The 16,738-nt window shown below is 43.8% G+C and overlaps 2 protein-coding genes across 6 annotated transcripts in view; both read left to right on the top strand.

Moving 5' to 3' along the window:
* Nucleotides 1–184: 184 nt before the first annotated feature.
* On the top strand, nucleotides 185–2,346 carry LOC134427402 (D-dopachrome decarboxylase-like). The gene is made up of 3 exons (XM_063173212.1): nucleotides 185–337; nucleotides 411–586; nucleotides 1,340–2,346. Exons 1-3 carry the CDS (start codon nucleotides 230–232, stop codon nucleotides 1,410–1,412), a joined length of 357 nt encoding a protein of 118 aa, XP_063029282.1. The 5' UTR covers nucleotides 185–229; the 3' UTR covers nucleotides 1,413–2,346.
* A 3,785-nt stretch (nucleotides 2,347–6,131) lies between these two features.
* Nucleotides 6,132–16,738, top strand: part of CABIN1 (calcineurin binding protein 1) — a 116,569-nt gene continuing 105,962 nt past the window's right edge. For 3 of the 5 annotated variants that reach the window (XM_063172944.1, XM_063172949.1, XM_063172946.1), the window contains exons 1-15: nucleotides 6,132–6,214; nucleotides 7,151–7,288; nucleotides 8,362–8,426; nucleotides 8,858–8,950; nucleotides 9,233–9,346; nucleotides 9,492–9,626; nucleotides 9,877–10,057; nucleotides 10,827–10,956; nucleotides 11,613–11,762; nucleotides 12,625–12,917; nucleotides 13,457–13,625; nucleotides 14,056–14,192; nucleotides 14,566–14,783; nucleotides 16,183–16,261; nucleotides 16,497–16,684. In XM_063172944.1, the coding sequence (XP_063029014.1) occupies nucleotides 8,424–8,426; nucleotides 8,858–8,950; nucleotides 9,233–9,346; nucleotides 9,492–9,626; nucleotides 9,877–10,057; nucleotides 10,827–10,956; nucleotides 11,613–11,762; nucleotides 12,625–12,917; nucleotides 13,457–13,625; nucleotides 14,056–14,192; nucleotides 14,566–14,783; nucleotides 16,183–16,261; nucleotides 16,497–16,684 (1,890 nt within the window). In that variant the 5' untranslated portion in view covers nucleotides 6,132–6,214; nucleotides 7,151–7,288; nucleotides 8,362–8,423. The remainder of the gene's footprint in view (nucleotides 6,215–7,150; nucleotides 7,289–8,361; nucleotides 8,427–8,857; nucleotides 8,951–9,232; nucleotides 9,347–9,491; nucleotides 9,627–9,876; nucleotides 10,058–10,826; nucleotides 10,957–11,612; nucleotides 11,763–12,624; nucleotides 12,918–13,456; nucleotides 13,626–14,055; nucleotides 14,193–14,565; nucleotides 14,784–16,182; nucleotides 16,262–16,496; nucleotides 16,685–16,738) is intronic. The other 2 variants (XM_063172945.1, XM_063172947.1) reach the window with 1 other exon arrangement.

The following is a 16,738-nucleotide window of genomic DNA, read 5'->3' on the forward strand; positions in this document are numbered from 1 at the left end:
CTCGGGCAGGGCCGGGCGCGCTCCGCGGCTGCTGCGGGCGGTGCCGGGGCTGAGCCCGCCCCGCTCGGCTGCGCTGACGGGGGCGGGACACGGGCCGGGCCGGGGCAGAGGCGGCTCCGCGGGCGGGACACGGGGGCCGGGGCAGAGGCGGCTCCGCGGGCGGGACACGGGGGCCGGGGCAGAGGCGGTGCAGGCCGCGGGCAGCCGGAGCAGTAGCAGTAGCAGCGCCATGCCGTTCGTGGAGCTGGACACCAGCCTGCCGGCCGAGCGGCTGCCGCCGGGGCTGGCGCAGACCCTGTGCGCCGCCGCCGCGGAGATCCTGGGCAAACCGGCGGAGGTGAGCGGGGCCGGGACCGGGGGCGGCGGGGCTGACGGTGGCTGACCGTGACTGACCGTGTCTGTCCCGGCAGCGGGTGAACGTGACGGTGCGGAGCGGGCTGGCCATGGTGCTGTCGGGCTCGGCCGAGCCCTGTGCCCAGCTGGCGGTGTCGTCCATCGGCGTGGTGGGCACGGCGGAGCAGAACAAGGCGCACAGCGCCCGCTTCTTCGATGTCCTGACGGCGCAGCTGGGCCTGGGCCCCGACCGGTGAGTGCGGCCCGGCGGGGTCTCAGCCCGAGGGCAGCGAGAGCGTCCTCATCGGGCCTGCGGGTCTGTGGGGTCCAGGGACGTGGAACACGACAAAGGGGATGTTCAGAGCAGTGGAGATAGTGGCAGTTCCCGTGTCCTCCAGGAGACTAAGTTGTGATACAGATCCAAGACAAGATTTCTAACAAACACTAAGTGCTTGTGGATGCTGAATCCGAGACGTGTTTTGGAGCCAGATAAAACCACACCCTGGTGTGCACTTGTTGAACAGTCTGGGCACTACTGTTCTCTGGAGATCAGTAGTTACAGTTGTGGAAACTGGTGCAAAACCCCACTGGAATTGGTAAAGCTTCATCCTACCAGGGCATCACCTGCCAAGTGCTGGAACAAGGCTGTTCCTGAAGGTCAGCCAGGTCCATCTCTGCTTGTCTTACCCATCTCCCCAAAGGAGAGGGATAATAGTACTTCCCTGCCTCTGGGGTGCTGTCAGGATAAATCCCTGGCAAGATTATGCACTATGTGGCCCCTTCTAAAATGGACAAGTATCACATTTAAATTGCTTTTGTTTGTCTGGGTGAAGTCTGTTTGTACCCTGACCCATACACAGCTTATGTTTCCTGCTGTTAAATGAACAACCTGAACTGTAAGACAGACCCTAGTGCAGATTTTCTACTATGTTGCAAACTGAGCAGCAATAATGTTTAATTGTAAAATAATGTTACCTGTCCACATTTTTGCTCTTTTACCCAAAAGGATTGTCATCCGCTTTTACCCTCTGGAGCCCTGGCAGATTGGCAAGAACAGGACAGTCATGACATTCCTGTGATCCTTGGAGCAGCTGCTGGAGCAAAGCCAGGATGAAGGCAACCCAGAGATGATCAGCTCTGTCTGTCTGTCTGCTTGTTTCCTCTTGTGATCCAATCTGTGTAGCTCGATTCACTTTTGTATTTGCGTCCTGTACACACAAAGTTCAAGACTGAGGTAATCAGCTGATTTTACTGAAATAGTTCAAAGTCTTTGTTTCAAGTTCAGGCCTAGACAAAGCTGCTTGTAGCAGTAAAAAGTTTAATTCTAGAACATTTGGCTTTATTCAGGACCAGAGAGGTTCTGAGGTTTATCTAGTTTTTCTTATAATTCGCAAGGCAGAAAAAATCCTTTTTTCTGTTTCTGTGTGGCAGCAGAAGAGTCTCAGGCCAGTGAAGATGACCTGGAAGTCAAATTCTTTTCTTTTTTCAGGCTCCCCTGAAAGCCCTTTCTGGAAAGAGGGGTGATTATTGGGAGAGAAGTTTAGGCATTGAAGAATCATATCAGATCTTGTGCTCTGTGCTCTGCCCTTGCCTCCTCCTGTGACTGCTCCCACAAATTGTCTTGTTCACAAAGTTTCCAGGGCTCAATGTCTGTCTGCTGATGGCAGTGGCTGGAGGAGAGAGTTACTGCTGAATACCTGAACTGTGCCACCAGAAAATATTTTGAAGTTTCTGCTACTGCCAGCTTTAATTCCTGTTATTCACTGCTTGTCCAAAGTCCTTTTCCTTGCTGTTATGGGGAGTTCTGGGATGATAACAGCCTCTCATTGTGATCTGTGGCTGATGTTTCTGGCTCACTTTCCCTGCAGAGAAGTGTTTTGGGTTTTTAGGACCCATATACTCCCTCACTTTGTAAGTAGAATACACAGGGCATTTCATTATAACTAAAGCAGGGTACTTTTTGTGTACAATGTTGCCTCTGCCTTCTGCTGCTAATAAAATTATTTATCAGTTCCCTTTCTCTTTGTGACTTGGTCAGGGGGAGGTCAGGGAGCTCAGGGCACATCCCAGACATGGGAGTGCAAGAGAACACAAGAATGAAGGGGGCTTCTGTGCTCCTTCATCATTCCAAAGGGAGTTTTATTTGTTTATGGCCTGAGGTATCTTCTAATTACCATTTAAAAATTGTTTGTTCCCTGTACACCATAAATAACTTCTATGTTTGACAGATCTGATGGGAATACGATACCAAACACAAATTTGTGTATCAGGCTGGGGGGCTGCACCTTGTCTGGTTGATAAACTGTCACAAAGCTTCTTTTGATAAGTGTCAGTTTGCTGGCTCACAGCACTGGGGATTTGTAGGTGTTAGTGCTTGCAGACTGACATTGTGCCTGCCCAAGTCTCTCCACTTTCTCAGGAGGTTTTTCAGTCTAAAGTTGTTGAAACTCAGGCAATAACCAGGTAGGTGACCTGAGTCTGAGAACTGACTCAGCAGTACAGGGTTGCAGAGAAGGGGGTGCACAGCCTGGCTTTGCACCAGCTTGAGCTGAATATTCCAAAATGCAGAAAATGTTCTCACTTTAATTCTGATCTGCAGATGGTTAATTTCCTGGAGATCCTTCTGCCTCCTGAAGTAACAACCACAGTCCCTTGCCAAAGCCTTTGTTTCCTTCAGAGAAACCTTGCTCAGCCCTGAGCCCCAGTTCTTTTGGTTTTGGGCCATGTTGCCCAGCCTGGGGACTTCTGCAGGCTCTGCTTTCCTCACCCTTGGCTGCTCCCAGTGTGGGCTTGTGCCTGGGAACAGCTTCCCCAGGACTGCAGAGTTGAGCAAGAAGATGTAGGAAAGTTCATGTTACTCTGAAGAAATGGCCTATTTTTTACTTCACTGAGCTAACGTTGGAGTAGGTTTGACAGTACTTTGGGACTTGAGAAGGATAACCCCCCTACAAAGGGGTTATGCAGGCCCCTGGAACCCCCCCAGGGCATGAACACATCAACCAGAAAAGCAGCAAACGTTTTTCAGTCCTCAGGTTGGAGAAATCAAATACACCACCCTTATCTATGGCTCAGCAATGACATCATAAAATCCCTTTCCCTTGCATGCAGCTGGTCCCTGTTCCAAGGGCTGCAGCCTGCCTGACATCTGGAGTTAGCAGCTCCCACCTATGGTTGATCTTTTACTGTTGTAACTTCCCAGGCTCAACCTCCTAAGGTTAACAAATATTTCTGCTCCCCAAATATGTTCAAACTGGAAGGCAATGCCGTGATTTTGATCACTGAGTAACCATTTCCTAGCCCCAAACCTTTGGACTTTGGACAATCTGTCTGTGTGTTTACACTGGAGAGGAGCAGTGAGGCCCTGGGGATGATGCAGGGCACCACTGACAGGGAAGTGCTGCAGGGTTGTGAGAGCCTTGTGAGTTACTCTGCAGACACAGCAGTGATGCTGCTGCTCACAGCAGCTTGGTGTGCCATGGTGGAAAGCAGGGCATTAACACAACTGCTCCATTTGAGGTGAGGAGGGCTGTTCCTCATGGTGCTCAGGGGTGATTCAGTGCAGTACTTGAGCACCAGCTCACCTTCATCAGTGAGAGTGACGTGTTGGAGCAGCAGGAGTATTGGAAGGTGGGGTTCTGCCCCACAGCTGGGGCCTTGCCAGCCTGTCTGGGCTGTGCTGGGGTCTCTGTGGGGCTGAGGATGGCACATCTCTATCTCTGACACTGCTGTCTGACTGTGATGGTGTTCACAGGGGTCTGAGGGAAGAGACGAGGATCTGACTCCATGTTTCAGAAGGCTTGATTTATTATTTTATGATATATATTATATTAAAACTATACTAAAAGAATAGAAGAAAGGATTTCATCAGAAGGCTGGCTAAGAATAGAAAAAGAAAGAAGAATGATAACAAAGGCTTGTGGCTCAGACTCTCTGCCCAAGCCAGCTGACTGTAATTGGCCATTAATTAGAAACAACCAACATGAGACCAATCCCAGATGCACCTGTTGCATTCCACAGCAGCAGATAACCATTGTTTACATTTTGTTCCTGAGGCCTCTCAGCTTCTCAGGAGAAAAAATCCTAAGGAAAGGATTTTTCATAAGAGATGTCTGTGACATCTGACCACCTTACACCTTATTTATAAAGTCATTTCCACACAGAGCTGTCTCAGTGCTGCTGTGCTCCACTTCCCTCAGGGGCACAAAGTGTGTTCCCATCTCCAGCTGGCTCCATGGCTTTAGGGAAACTCTGTGGCCTTGGGCTGATTTCCAGCCCCCTGGGCAGGGCATCCACACACATTCAGGGTTTTGCTCACATCCCACACCAGCTGCATCTGAAGCTCCTGGGGCAGAATAACATCTGCCCTTCCTGACACCTGCTGAATAGGAGCAATCTTTAGAGCTCTTCATTTCTGAAGCTGGAATCCAAATTTTGCAGATGGCCTGCAAAAAGAGGGTGGCAGGGCTTTACTTTGTGAAGGAAAGCAGCTCCGCCCAGCATTGTTTGTGCAGGTGTCTGAGGGTTGAAAAGGCAATCCTTTCTGTCCTTGCACCATTCTTCTGTGAGAAATCCCCAGATAGAATCAGTTTGGAAGACCAGCTCCACAGTTTGGAGTTGGACTGCTGAAAGACAGTGACAGTGCCTTTCCTTGGCAAGGAATGCTCATGGTCCCAGTGGTGATGGGTCAGACAAGACTGTCCAGGGGTACAGGAACACCATTCTGTCCTGACAGCTTTTGAGTGGGATCAGTCCTTGGATGTATTAATCCTTGGAGGTGGTATCCAAATTTCAGTGGTGGATCCCTGAAAGGGAATGGTGACACTTTTCCATAGGAAAGAAAACAGCTGGCCCCAGTGTTTCAGGGGCAGATGCCAGGCTGCCCAGGGGAGGTGAGGCCAGCAGCACTTTGCTATCCTGGTACTTTGGTGTTGATGCAATGAAGCTGTGCCAGGGGAAGTTTAAATTGGATATTGGGAGCGATTTCTCCACAGAAAAACTGATTCAGACATTAGACCGTGCTGCCTGTTAAAAACGGGACTGGACTCCTGGTACTAAAGTGATTTCAGTATTTATTATAACAAAGAGAAAGGCCTAAAACAAGGGGGGCCGGCCCGAGCAGGAGCGTTCCCGTCGAGGATGCTGGGGCTTCTTCAGCAGCGATATCTCCGATGGAGCAGCACAAATTCAGTGGGTCAGGAGCCCCTTTTTATCCTGTTTTTTGTCCCTTTGGATTGGTTTCTGTTTGGATCCTTTATTTGCATGAAGGTTTAAGACGCTCGACTGGCCATTACATTTCTGCCCGGGCCGGCTCGTTTCGCTTGGGGAGATGCATTTCACTTAGGTGCAATACGGTATGCTCAGTACCGTATTTCTTATAACTACCCTTTTAACCCCTTTTACAACAACCAAACTATAGTACATACTTAACAATTACAAACTATTCTACAACAGTTCCTAACCTATTTTTAACACTGCCCAGGGAGGTGGCGGAATCACCATCCCTGCAAGTGTTTAAAGAAGGACTGGACGTGGTTTGGCCGGCACGGGGGTGTCGCTTCCCAGCCGGGACCGTGAGCCCGAGGCTTTCCCGGCCGGGATCCCGAGCCCGGAGCTTTCCCGGCCGGGACAAACTCCGACCCCGAGGCGCCCTCAGCCGCCGCTCCCGCCCCGCAGTGCGCGGCACTGCCATTGGCTGGCTGCGGCCGGGCGGCCCGGCCAATGCGGCGCTGCGTTGTTGGCGCGGCGGCTCCGGAGGCGGTTGCGGTGGAAACGGGCGGAGCGCGGCTCCCGGGGGAGCGGCGGGAGCCTGAGGGAGCCGCGCCGGGAACAGCCCGGGAACCCCCCGGGAGCAGCGCCGGCATGCCGGGGACCGCCCCGCGAGGTGAGTGTCCCGTTCGCCCGGCCCCGCGGAGGGGCAGCGGCGTTCGGGCCCTGCCCCGTGAGGGTGGCGAGAGCCCGGCCTGAGCGGCCTCGGCCGTGCCCATCCCTCCGCGGGGCCGCGGGCGGAGGCGAACGGCGGCTCCCGGCCCCGTGTGCCGCCCTCCGGGCCAGCGGCGAGAGCAGCGTCCCTGGGCTCCGTGCGGAAAGTGATCGTGTTCCGTCAGAACGGCTGTGCTGAAGCGAGGCGGAGCTTTGCAATGTTAAAGAAAGAAACCCAGAACAAAACTCAAGTGTTATTGAACGTGTAACTGCAATGCGTGGATCCCCAGTGTAGCAGGAACAACAAAAGCTGGGAAAGCCCAAGTCACTCCCTTTGTTTCTTACTTAGAAGTTGCGAACACAAGTTCTGGGAGCAAGAGCTGACCTTGGAAATATTTGCTTAAATTCTAAACTGCTAAGGTTAAAGGAGGGAAGGTTTTGAAGGCCAAAGTCCTATTGCCTTTGAGGATGTGCACACCTGTTGTAGCCACAGATTTATAGCCGAGACACTCTTGTATCTGTTAAAATTCAAACTGGTTTGTACTTAATATGAGAGAGGAGTTATTTTTTGCCTGCTTGTCTCGTGTATCTGTGTTCCTCTGGAGTGCTAATAGTGACACACTCAGTTTAGAAGTGCTGTGGCACTGCTGTAACTCCCTCCCTCAGTTTTGCAGCCATGTGCAGTGCCTGGTTTGAAGTAAAATGAAACAACACCCTGCCAAAGCTGTGGGGCAACACCTGCCCCTGCTTGCCAGCAGCACCTCAGTCCTGTTTGGTTCTGTGCTTTCAGCCTGGGAACACCAGGCAGGAGTGTGGTTGTCACTAAGTTCCTGCCTGTTACAAGCTTCCAGTATAAATAATAAGTGGAACTGAAATTGTTTTCCCACGTTTTCTGCAGTTGCAGTTTCCCCAAGAGTCCAGCCTCGGGTGTAAAGCCTTGACTGTAGTCCCTGCTGTTGCCTTCCTCTGCCACCTTGAGCAAGATTATTTGGATTCAGCAAAAGTCTTGGGCATATTACTGAATACAGGCATTTTTGTAAGTGGATTTACAACTTAAACATGTAATTGATTTGGGATCATACAGACTGAGTTACTTAAATGTCACAAGCATCTACACCCTGTCCAAATGTGTAACTCAGTCTATCTGAAAGCAACCATTAATATCTCTGCATGTATTTACTTAATGTGAAAATAGACAAGGAGTTTGTCCTGAAGATTTGAAGTTTTATTAATGTTTATCTGGTGACTTTAAAGAGAAAAATGCTTTATTGCTGTGCAGTTGTCAGTCTGATTTAACCACAGGCAGGGAGAACCAGTGGTGCATGGGCCAGCATTGCTGAATGAGTGAAATTCCTGTCAGGCTTATTTTCTCCACATGCAGAACTCATCATGATGATGTACGAGTTAATTCAGCTTAGAGTTCAAAACTCCCACTGCTTCCTGCTGTGGTTAATTCTGGATTTACTCTTCTATTAATGCATATTAAAGACTGTTTTTAGCCTGTCTTGCATATGTCATCTTCTTGTTTGAGTTGATGGGAATGTTTTATCATGTAGCAGTGAAGGTTTTATATAAAGCAGCACAGAGCTCTTTCATAATTTTTGCCTTTACTAACATGATGTTTCAAGCAGTTAATTCAATATAAATTATGAGTTTACTTATGAAGAAAAAATTACTTACAGGTTATAAAAGTGTATTTACCCCTTCAAACTTTTTATCAGTGGTAAAAAGGACTGGAAGTATGAGTGTTCTTTTTCAGAATGAAGAAATGCTAGTTAGAAAAAGTTCCATTTCTTTTGTTTGCACCCATCTAGTAGATGTAAGTGTGTCTGCAGTAGCTAGAACTTGTTTTTGCATTGGGGCTGGTCTGTAGAGGTTGGTCAGGATACTCAGAACAGCTGTGGGACAAACACTGGTTCTCTTGTACCAGGGGTGGCAGCAATTAAAATTATTCCTCAGTGGAATCATTGTTCCTTAGTTGTTGGGCTATCTCTTAGCATGGGGTGGTGGTTAATTGGTTATTAAAGTATTCCTGTAAAGTATTGTCTTTTACTTCTGAATGTTTTCTTTGTGAACAGAATAAATATTCTAATCCTGTTTGCTTTCCAGGCCTGTTTGTGATAGACTCTTCTTTCTATTCCTGGAGAAAGACATTGTGAATAGTTGTGAACATGGTAAGGCTTTTTTGAGATGGCTTTTGAGGTGTTTAGCTAGCAATAAAATTGAGAATTTTCCTCTTTCCCTGGGACTAAGAATAAATTGCCATAATGAGAACATTGTTTTCGGAGTGATTGTAGTTATTGGTAAATTTAAGAATTTGGAAAAAAATCACTGTAATGCATATGGCTATTTAGGAAAGCTCTTGCTTGCAAGACACTCGAAATTTCGTTTTTTCAGCTGATTTTGGATGGGAAATGGTTTTGATATTTGTTTATTTGCAATTAGGGATGATTAAATTAATGACAGCTCTTGTAACTTTGTGTAGAGATCTCTCAGTATTGTTTGTGTACCAGTTAATTAAAAAAAAAGAGAAAAATCCAGTTTTCAAAGGACTGTAGGTGTCACATTTCTCACATTTCTTGTGATGTCTCAATTGCCGTTCCAGATCCGCATTGCAGCGCTGAACGCGAGCTCCACGGTTGAGGATGACTATGAAGGTACCTTCAAAAGCCACAAAACACAGACCAAGGAAGCTCAGGTGAGTCATTCCACAGTTATCTTAATGAAGTTTTGTCTCAATGGGACTTTTGTCCTCTAGTTGTAGGGATTTGTTCAACCATGATATTTTGTTCTTATAAAAGTTTAGTCACTCTATGTCTTGATAGAGCAACTAAAACTTCACTCGAGTTATTTTAGGACAGTAACACAAATGTTCTGCTGTATAGCAGAAAGTATTGAAAGTGTGAAACCACTGAAATACACAATAAATATATCTAATAAAGTTTTCTTAATAAATACATTCTAATTATTTAAATCACAGGAAGCAGAAGCTTTTGCTTTGTACCACAAAGCTCTGGACCTTCAGAAACATGACAGATTTGAGGAGTCTGCTAAAGCTTATCATGAGCTACTTGAGATTCGTCTCCTGAGAGAGGTCAGTGACCTTGGGACAATGACACTCTGGAAACTGTTTGCTGTATTTTGTCTTACTTCACTTCTAACTGGCTAACTAGAAATGTCAGTACTTGTTACTTGTCTGATTCCTAATGCCCACATTGCATTTATTTTTTTATTTCTAGGCCGTTCTTTCTGGTGATGAGAAAGAAGGGCTGAAGCACCCGGGTTTGATGTTAAAATACTCCACCTATAAAAACCTGGCACAACTGGCAGCACAGCGGGATGACTTAGAGACAGCCATGGAGTTCTATCTGGAGGTACAGTGCAGCTGAAATTAGACACTGGAGCCTTAATATTTGTAAAAACTTCTTAAAATACAGACAGACACATCCAGCATACATCATGTCAGTGTACAGTTGAATACTGTGGTTTTTCTGATGCTGTGTGGGATAAAATTGGTCCACCAAAGCAGTTGTGGTCCTGCTGAAAACTAAAGCAGTGCCAGTCCTGCAGCAAGGTGGGTTTGCATGTCTGAAATGTGGATGATTCTGTTTGTTGTATTTCCAGGCTGTAATGCTGGACTCCACTGATGTGAATCTCTGGTATAAAATCGGTCGTGTGGCGATAAAGCTGATCCGCCTGCCCTTGGCTCGTCACGCTTTTGAGGAAGGGCTCAGGTGCAATCCTGATCACTGGCCTTGTTTGGATAACCTTATCACAATTTTGTATACACTCAGTGACTACACAAGTGAGTACAGTGCATGAAAAGCATCTCAGTATGTGATTTTACATACCAGAAAAAATTGTTACAATGAAATCTATAGGTTGAAGTGTCTCTTGCTTAAGCAATGCAGCAGGGTTTGATAGAGACTGCTACTCCATGATAGAGATTTTACTGAATTATAAAGCATGATGGTTTGGAGAAGTTTTATTATTTATTTTTGGTTACCCTAAAAATAAATGTCTGTGGTCTCACAGATCAGAGCCTCTGCAGGAAGTTCCCTGTACACTGTTCCTCTACCTTTCCACCTATGTTGGTTTTGGTTTTCTAGTAATTTCCTGCTGCATAACTCCAGGGTTTGGGTATAAATCTACAGTCTCATTCATAGCCTGGAAGGATTAATTGTAGTTACAGCAGGGGATACACTGCTTGCTTCATAAGGGAATCTGCAGTTAAGACATTTGATAACATAAAAATGGTGAATAATTGTGTTGCTGTTTTATGGTTCTAATTTCTTCTGTTCCAGAACAGGCTTGAAAATAAGTGAAAGATGTACTCCAAACATTGTTTAAACAAAATTAATTACTTTTTTTTTTCTGGATACAGTACCTAGGAAGACACAATAGGCTATTTTAACTGTATGCATGTAATTATTTAACACCTTACAAAGCAATTGGACTAATTAATGTAAATGTCACATTTGGGTGGAATTCAGTGGTGTATGTGAGGCCCAGAAATGGGAGCTTTGAATGAACCAAAGCAGCCATTGACCATTCCATTTTTATTTCTCTTTCAGCATGTTTGTACTTTATCTGCAAAGCTCTGGAAAAAGATTGTCTGTATAGCAAAGGATTGGTTCTGAAGGAGAAGATCTTTGAGGAGCAGCCTTGCCTCCAGAAAGATTCCTTAAGGATGTTTCTCAAATGGTGAGTTTTGTCTTATTAGAGTATATACTGCCTTTGGGGTGTAAATTTTGGGTTTGGGGTTGCTCAGATCTTGTGCTTTTACCTTGCTGACTTTCCTTCTGAATAATAACATGTTGGTGCTGCTGACAGAATGTTCTTCAGGAATTCCTTTTGAAGCAAGGTAGAAAGATGAAAATAATCCATTTGTTGCTGCTCATTTATTTTCATACCTAGATCTCTTGTAATCAGCTGCCTTTATTTTACTAATTAGTTCCTGATCCCTGCAGCATTCACTTTAGTTTTCCTAATTAAAACAAACTAATAACAACCAAAACAACTCTCACCCCCCAAGAAAACCACACCAAAAACTCCCCTTTTCTTTCTGTATGGATTTTATAGGAGGAGTGGGTAGGAGGAAAGTGGGAAAATAGAGGCCCATAAAATTGACAGGATGTGTCTAAGTTAACTGATCATTCAGAACAAAGATTTCTGGTGGTTGAGACATCTATATATAAGTGTGCCATAAAGTTGGTAACATGATGTTATGTGAATGCTTCTTTTAATGCTGCTTTTGTTACTTTACATGATGGTATTAAATGAATCCCCTCTAGGCTTTAATAAAACAACCCAGCAAACAAAAACTTTCTATCCTATCTCCATTTTTTGTTATTTCTTAGTGACATGTCTATCCATAATGTGACTGTGGGTGCAGCTGAAGCAGGGAGGATCATAAGTGAGGCACTGGAGCTCCGTAAGAAGAGACAGGCGCTGCTGGTGCGTGACAGGGAGCCAGACCTCAGGCTGGTGCAGCCAATTCCCTTTTTCACGTACGTCTTGCTATTTTCTCTTTTCAAAAAGATCCTCTGAAGCACATATCCTGATAACTGTGTTGTGCTTCAGATTTCTTCAAAACACCTTTTATTTCCTTGTAAAAACAAACCAACCTCCCCCAGCGTTTTCTAACTAGGTTATAGGTTGGTTTGGTGTGCTTATGGTTTAGCATAATCCCCACAGCTATTAGTTTTCAACTTTTGATTTTAAACCAGTGATGTAAAAAACAAATGTGCTATCTGAGAATGATTTGGCAGCTATTCCAACACATTACTGGATTTAATATTTTCATATATGACTAGTTTGTATGTGAATTTCAAAGCAACTTTAATTTTTAAAAATTGTTTTTACTACTGGAATAATGAAAACTCAGAAAAAAATTTGCAATTCTTTACTTGCAGGAAGATATAAGGATACTAGTAAGTTGTTATGTGTGTCTTTATTAAGGCATAAAGGATTGAGGTTTGGTTTTTGTATTGCACAAGTTTTTCTGGAATATTAATGGACTCCGCATGTAGTTTGTATTGCAGAGAAATTGTTCACACGTGAATAAGGATGAGTTCTTTTAGTGTTGCTGATTGAATGCAGAACCTGAAAATTTTCTTTGACACTACTTTTTTTTTAGCTTTTGGTATAATTTCCTCAGCAACTACTGCATGAACCTTGTGTTTTTAGAGACATTTTTTGAGTGCTGGAACAGATTTTTGACGCTCAGGTGTGTATAGTTGTCCCACTGAGAAGCTGCTCTTGCTGTTAGTGAAAAAACAATGTTGAATGCTGTTAGGTTTGTAAACTTAATATAGAAAATAGTGTGACAAGAAGTGAAGACATTGTGATGCTGTTGTGTTTCCCTTGCAGGTGGAAGTGTTTGGGAGAAGCCTTGCTTGCCATGTATCAGCACCTCACAACGTGTGATCCTCCTCGCCCCAGTCTGGGAAAGAGAATTGATCTCTCAGAGTACAGAGACCCAGTTCAACATTTGATGCTTTCTCCCACCTCTACTCCTGTCAGTGTTATTCAGGCAACTCCTGTCAGCACTAATCCAGTGGTGACAGTGCCAGATCCTGTGTTACCTTACACTCCAACCACACCCAACTTCCCAAGTCACAGCCAGAGTTCATTGGAGCCAGGAGCTGCTGTAGGTGAGCAAGGTACTTCAGTCTAAGATTCAAGATACCTTTCCTACTTATCTGGGTATAAAAACCACTTCAGAATTCTTTGGGACATGCTGTCTTTCAGCTGCACATTGGTGGAGTCAGAGCCTTTTCAGCATATGTGTAACACCTGATAGAGAAAGTGAAGGAGTATCTGACCTTTTCTGATTTTGTGCTGTTACCCCACACTTCAGTTTTTCAGTCTTTAGGATGTGAAAAATTGTGACTCCATCCAGCAGTGATGCATATCAAACTTTTAATGCTGGGAGCTCCTTAGAATGAATGAGCTGCTTTACAAAAAGATGACTGTGTTATTTTTCTGCTCATGTGTCATTTTAAGAAGCTGAGAAGACCAAACTGTCAGCTATATTTATTTGAAATCTGTACAAGATTTTTTTGGCACTGTCTTCAGAAGGAAACCAATGAATCTCAAGTGCTGCTGTGTAATTATGTTTTTAAAAATAAAAAAGATTACTCACTTTTTATTTGTCAATTTAACCTGTCAGGTTTTGAGGTTTTTTTCATTATGTTTTTAGGTGACATATCTGCAGGTGATAAATCTAAGAAAGGAGTGAAGAGAAGAAGAATTACAGAAGACAGTGGAGAAACAGCCAAAAGGAGATCTGCCAGAGTTCGGAACACCAAGTGTAAGAAAGAGGAGAAGGTTGACTTTCAGGAGCTGTTGGTGAAATTCCTTCCTTCCAGGTACTGTACTGCAAAAACTTTCATTATAAGATGATCAGAGGTGAAGCTGTTTGAGATTTTGTTTGATTGATATCCTCCCAACCTTAAAACTACTGGTCCAATGTTTTTTTTTGGTTTTTTTAAGCAGATGTGGTGCATTATCTTCTGATAAATTTAATAATATTACTTTTAGTAAAAATTGCTGAATTAAAATTAAATAAAACAGCTTTTACTGCTGTTAAAGTGAATTAGTGGACAATGCCCAAATCAAAATGGATAGAATAAAGTAATCTTGATTTGGACAAAAGGAACCGGATGCAAATCTCTGAATTTGTTTCAGTAATATATTCTCACTGTTAACATTTGCACAGTGTTTCATATTTAGATTTCATCTAGTAATAAAGAATGAGGACTTTGTTGATATTGTGGTTCTTGCCCCTCTTTCACACAGATTAAGGAAATTGGACCCTGAGGAGGAGGAGGACCCTTTCAATAACTATGAGGTGCAATCAGAGATCAAAGAGGAGAATTTTCAGCATGTTGGACCACACAGAATGTCATTTGATTCTACAACATTTATGGAGTCTGGTAGGGATTGCCTTATATCCTCTGCTCATTCTTTGTTGGTTTTGCTGTATTGTGTGCTTTATTTTCTGTATTTTTCTGTCATGCCTGAAGATATGTAAGTATATGCTTTTTAAAAAGTATAATTTTATAGTATAGAAGTATCTCAGTTGCTACTAATTTTTTAAGTCTTGGGGAATTGCTCAATCACTGTGCAGGAGCCCAGTTGTGTGGAATTTCCATTTAAACAGATTGGAATGCAGTAACTGAATTCTGCACATGTGCAGTGCAGAACTGCTGTGATAGAAGGGCACAAAACACTGTTGAAACTTAATTCTTTCAAGTTATGATCTGCCTCAACCTTAGATGTAGGCCTTTGTGTTTTTCTGTTTTCTAGAAAAACAGGATGTTCATGAATTCCTGCTGGATAACCTGAACAATGGTGGGATCTTGGAGCTGATGATGAGATACCTGAAAGTCATCAGCCAGAAGTTCCTGGTGAAGTGGCCTCCTGGTTTGTGTGAGGTGGTGCTCAGCATCTACAACAGCTGGAGGAAGCACAGCAGCAGCCTCCCCAACCCACTCCTGAGGGACTCAAGCAATCAACACATCAAGGTAATGCAGCACCTTTCCTTATTCCATATTTGCTGTTGTCCTGGTGTCAGGGTGCCCAAAGTACCCAGTGAGATCCAGCAGACACAGGTTTGGCTCAGCTCTGCTTGTCCCAGCTGTGGTAACTGTCCCAAACTTGGGTGCACTGCAGCTCCTGGAGCTGTTCTGGGCTGAGCACACCTGGGTGATGCCACATGCAGCTCTGACCTGTGTGTAAGGTGTGTTTGTGCACACATACACCCACAGAGATGTCATAGACACAGGTATATTTTACCCCTTTATTCTGTCGTTGCTCTTTCTTTTTTCCTTCCCCCCTTCCTTTTCTTCTGATGTGACACAGTTTTGTTTTGTCATCAGGTCAGAACAGAGGCTGCTCTGTTCTCACTGCCTGATTGAGGGTCAGTATTGCTGCTTTAAGTAGAGTAGATACTCTGTAGTTTAAAGATAACCTGAAATTTACAGCAAAATCCCAAACAACAACAAAACAAACCAAAACCACCTCCTCAGCATTACCATTTTATTACCTTTATCCATCTGGAATTTCCTGAAAGCAAATAGAAGAAAGAATAAGTTCTTTACATTATTGTTAAACCAGCTTAATGGTAGAAGATGATATTTCTTGAATTATAAAACCAGTTCTGATAATTCTTGGCCACTGAGCCAGCCTATGTTATCTTTTTAATGTTAGCAGTCTGTATTCATTTGGAAAGTTATTTGCCTTTGGTATGACTTCAGTTGGAAATATTTTTTCAGATCAAGTGTTTTTACTTCTTTGCAAATGAAATATTAATTATGGAAATTGCTGTGTTCCATTGATGTCATTTGCAAAACAAACAAAAGTGCCTCTATGTAGCAGATGTTAAATTTTTATACATCCTGTGACTTATTTATGTATATATTTCATATATATGTGCCCTTTTTAAAACAAATGTAAATATATTTATAAATGTATTCCCTTGGCTCTCATTATTACTGCATAACTGCTTACTTTTCTTAAATTTTGTGTTATTTTTCAAATGTCAGTGCTACTGCTATATTCTGGAATCGTGCTTTTGGCATGATTTGGCAATTTAATATAGTTTTATTTCAGCCAAGTTAAAAAGTAAGGATGACTTTTTTTCTAACACCAGGCAATGCTGTTCTGACCTTCTTCCATGAACTGAGATTTTTCTTTTTTAATGGTTCTGAGTATTGTTTGCCTTTGTACCTGTTGATTTGTTGGTTACTGTACACCTCAGGCAGAAGAAGTAGCTATAGCTTGGGAATAGAAATCCCAAGAGGACAAGATGAAGGCTTTCTTTGAAGTAAATTGCAAATTTAGTGATTTTTTTTTTATTTATACTTCTTTTAATGTATTTCTTGCTGTGAATACTCTTTTGATATCTCCTTACTTTTTCTGAAGGATATGATGATAATGAGCCTTTCTTGCATGGAGCTGCAATTAGATCAGTGGCTACTGACAAAAGGGAAGAGTTCTACAGGTGAGAACTTAAATTTTCTTCAAACTCTAAAAACACTGGGAGTGTATGAAGAAGTGTTTCCAGGAATTCACTGGATTTTGAAGCTATTTTTTCTTAATATCTTCCAGATCTGTGTTTTATTGCTTTATCAATTGTTTACCTTCAGGTAGATCAGACCTTTGGAATTCTGCTCTGTGGGACTCTTTCCATGGGATGCCAGTAATTTAATAATAAAATGTAATTCATTGACTTGCAGTTTCTCCAAGAAATTGTCCTGCTGCCTCTGTGAATGGCAAGTTTGGTCCTGACTTCCCAGGAACCCATTTTCTGGGAGACCTGCTGCAGCTGTCCTTTGCATCCTCACAGCGAGATTTGTTTGAGGAAGGCTGGATGGAGTTTGTCACTCGAGTCTATTGGCTCAAGGCTCGGTTCCTGGCACTGCAGGTGGGGTTTGCTTTTGGTGTAACAAACACAGCTTGTCCCAAATTCAAGTCAATA

The sequence above is a fragment of the Melospiza melodia genome, chromosome 20 (assembly GCF_035770615.1).
Source record: "Melospiza melodia melodia isolate bMelMel2 chromosome 20, bMelMel2.pri, whole genome shotgun sequence".
Lineage (NCBI taxonomy): Eukaryota > Metazoa > Chordata > Aves > Passeriformes > Passerellidae > Melospiza > Melospiza melodia.

Bases quoted from the DNA above. Each gene is read 5' to 3' on its own strand.
- LOC134427402 (XM_063173212.1), top strand. From the start codon at position 230: ATGCCGTTCGTGGAGCTGGACACCAGCCTGCCGGCCGAGCGGCTGCCG. The intron at 338-410 runs GTGAGCGGGGCC...CTGTCCCGGCAG, and splicing joins TCCTGGGCAAACCGGCGGAG to CGGGTGAACGTGACGGTGCG. The intron at 587-1,339 runs GTGAGTGCGGCC...TTTACCCAAAAG, and splicing joins CTGGGCCTGGGCCCCGACCG to GATTGTCATCCGCTTTTACC.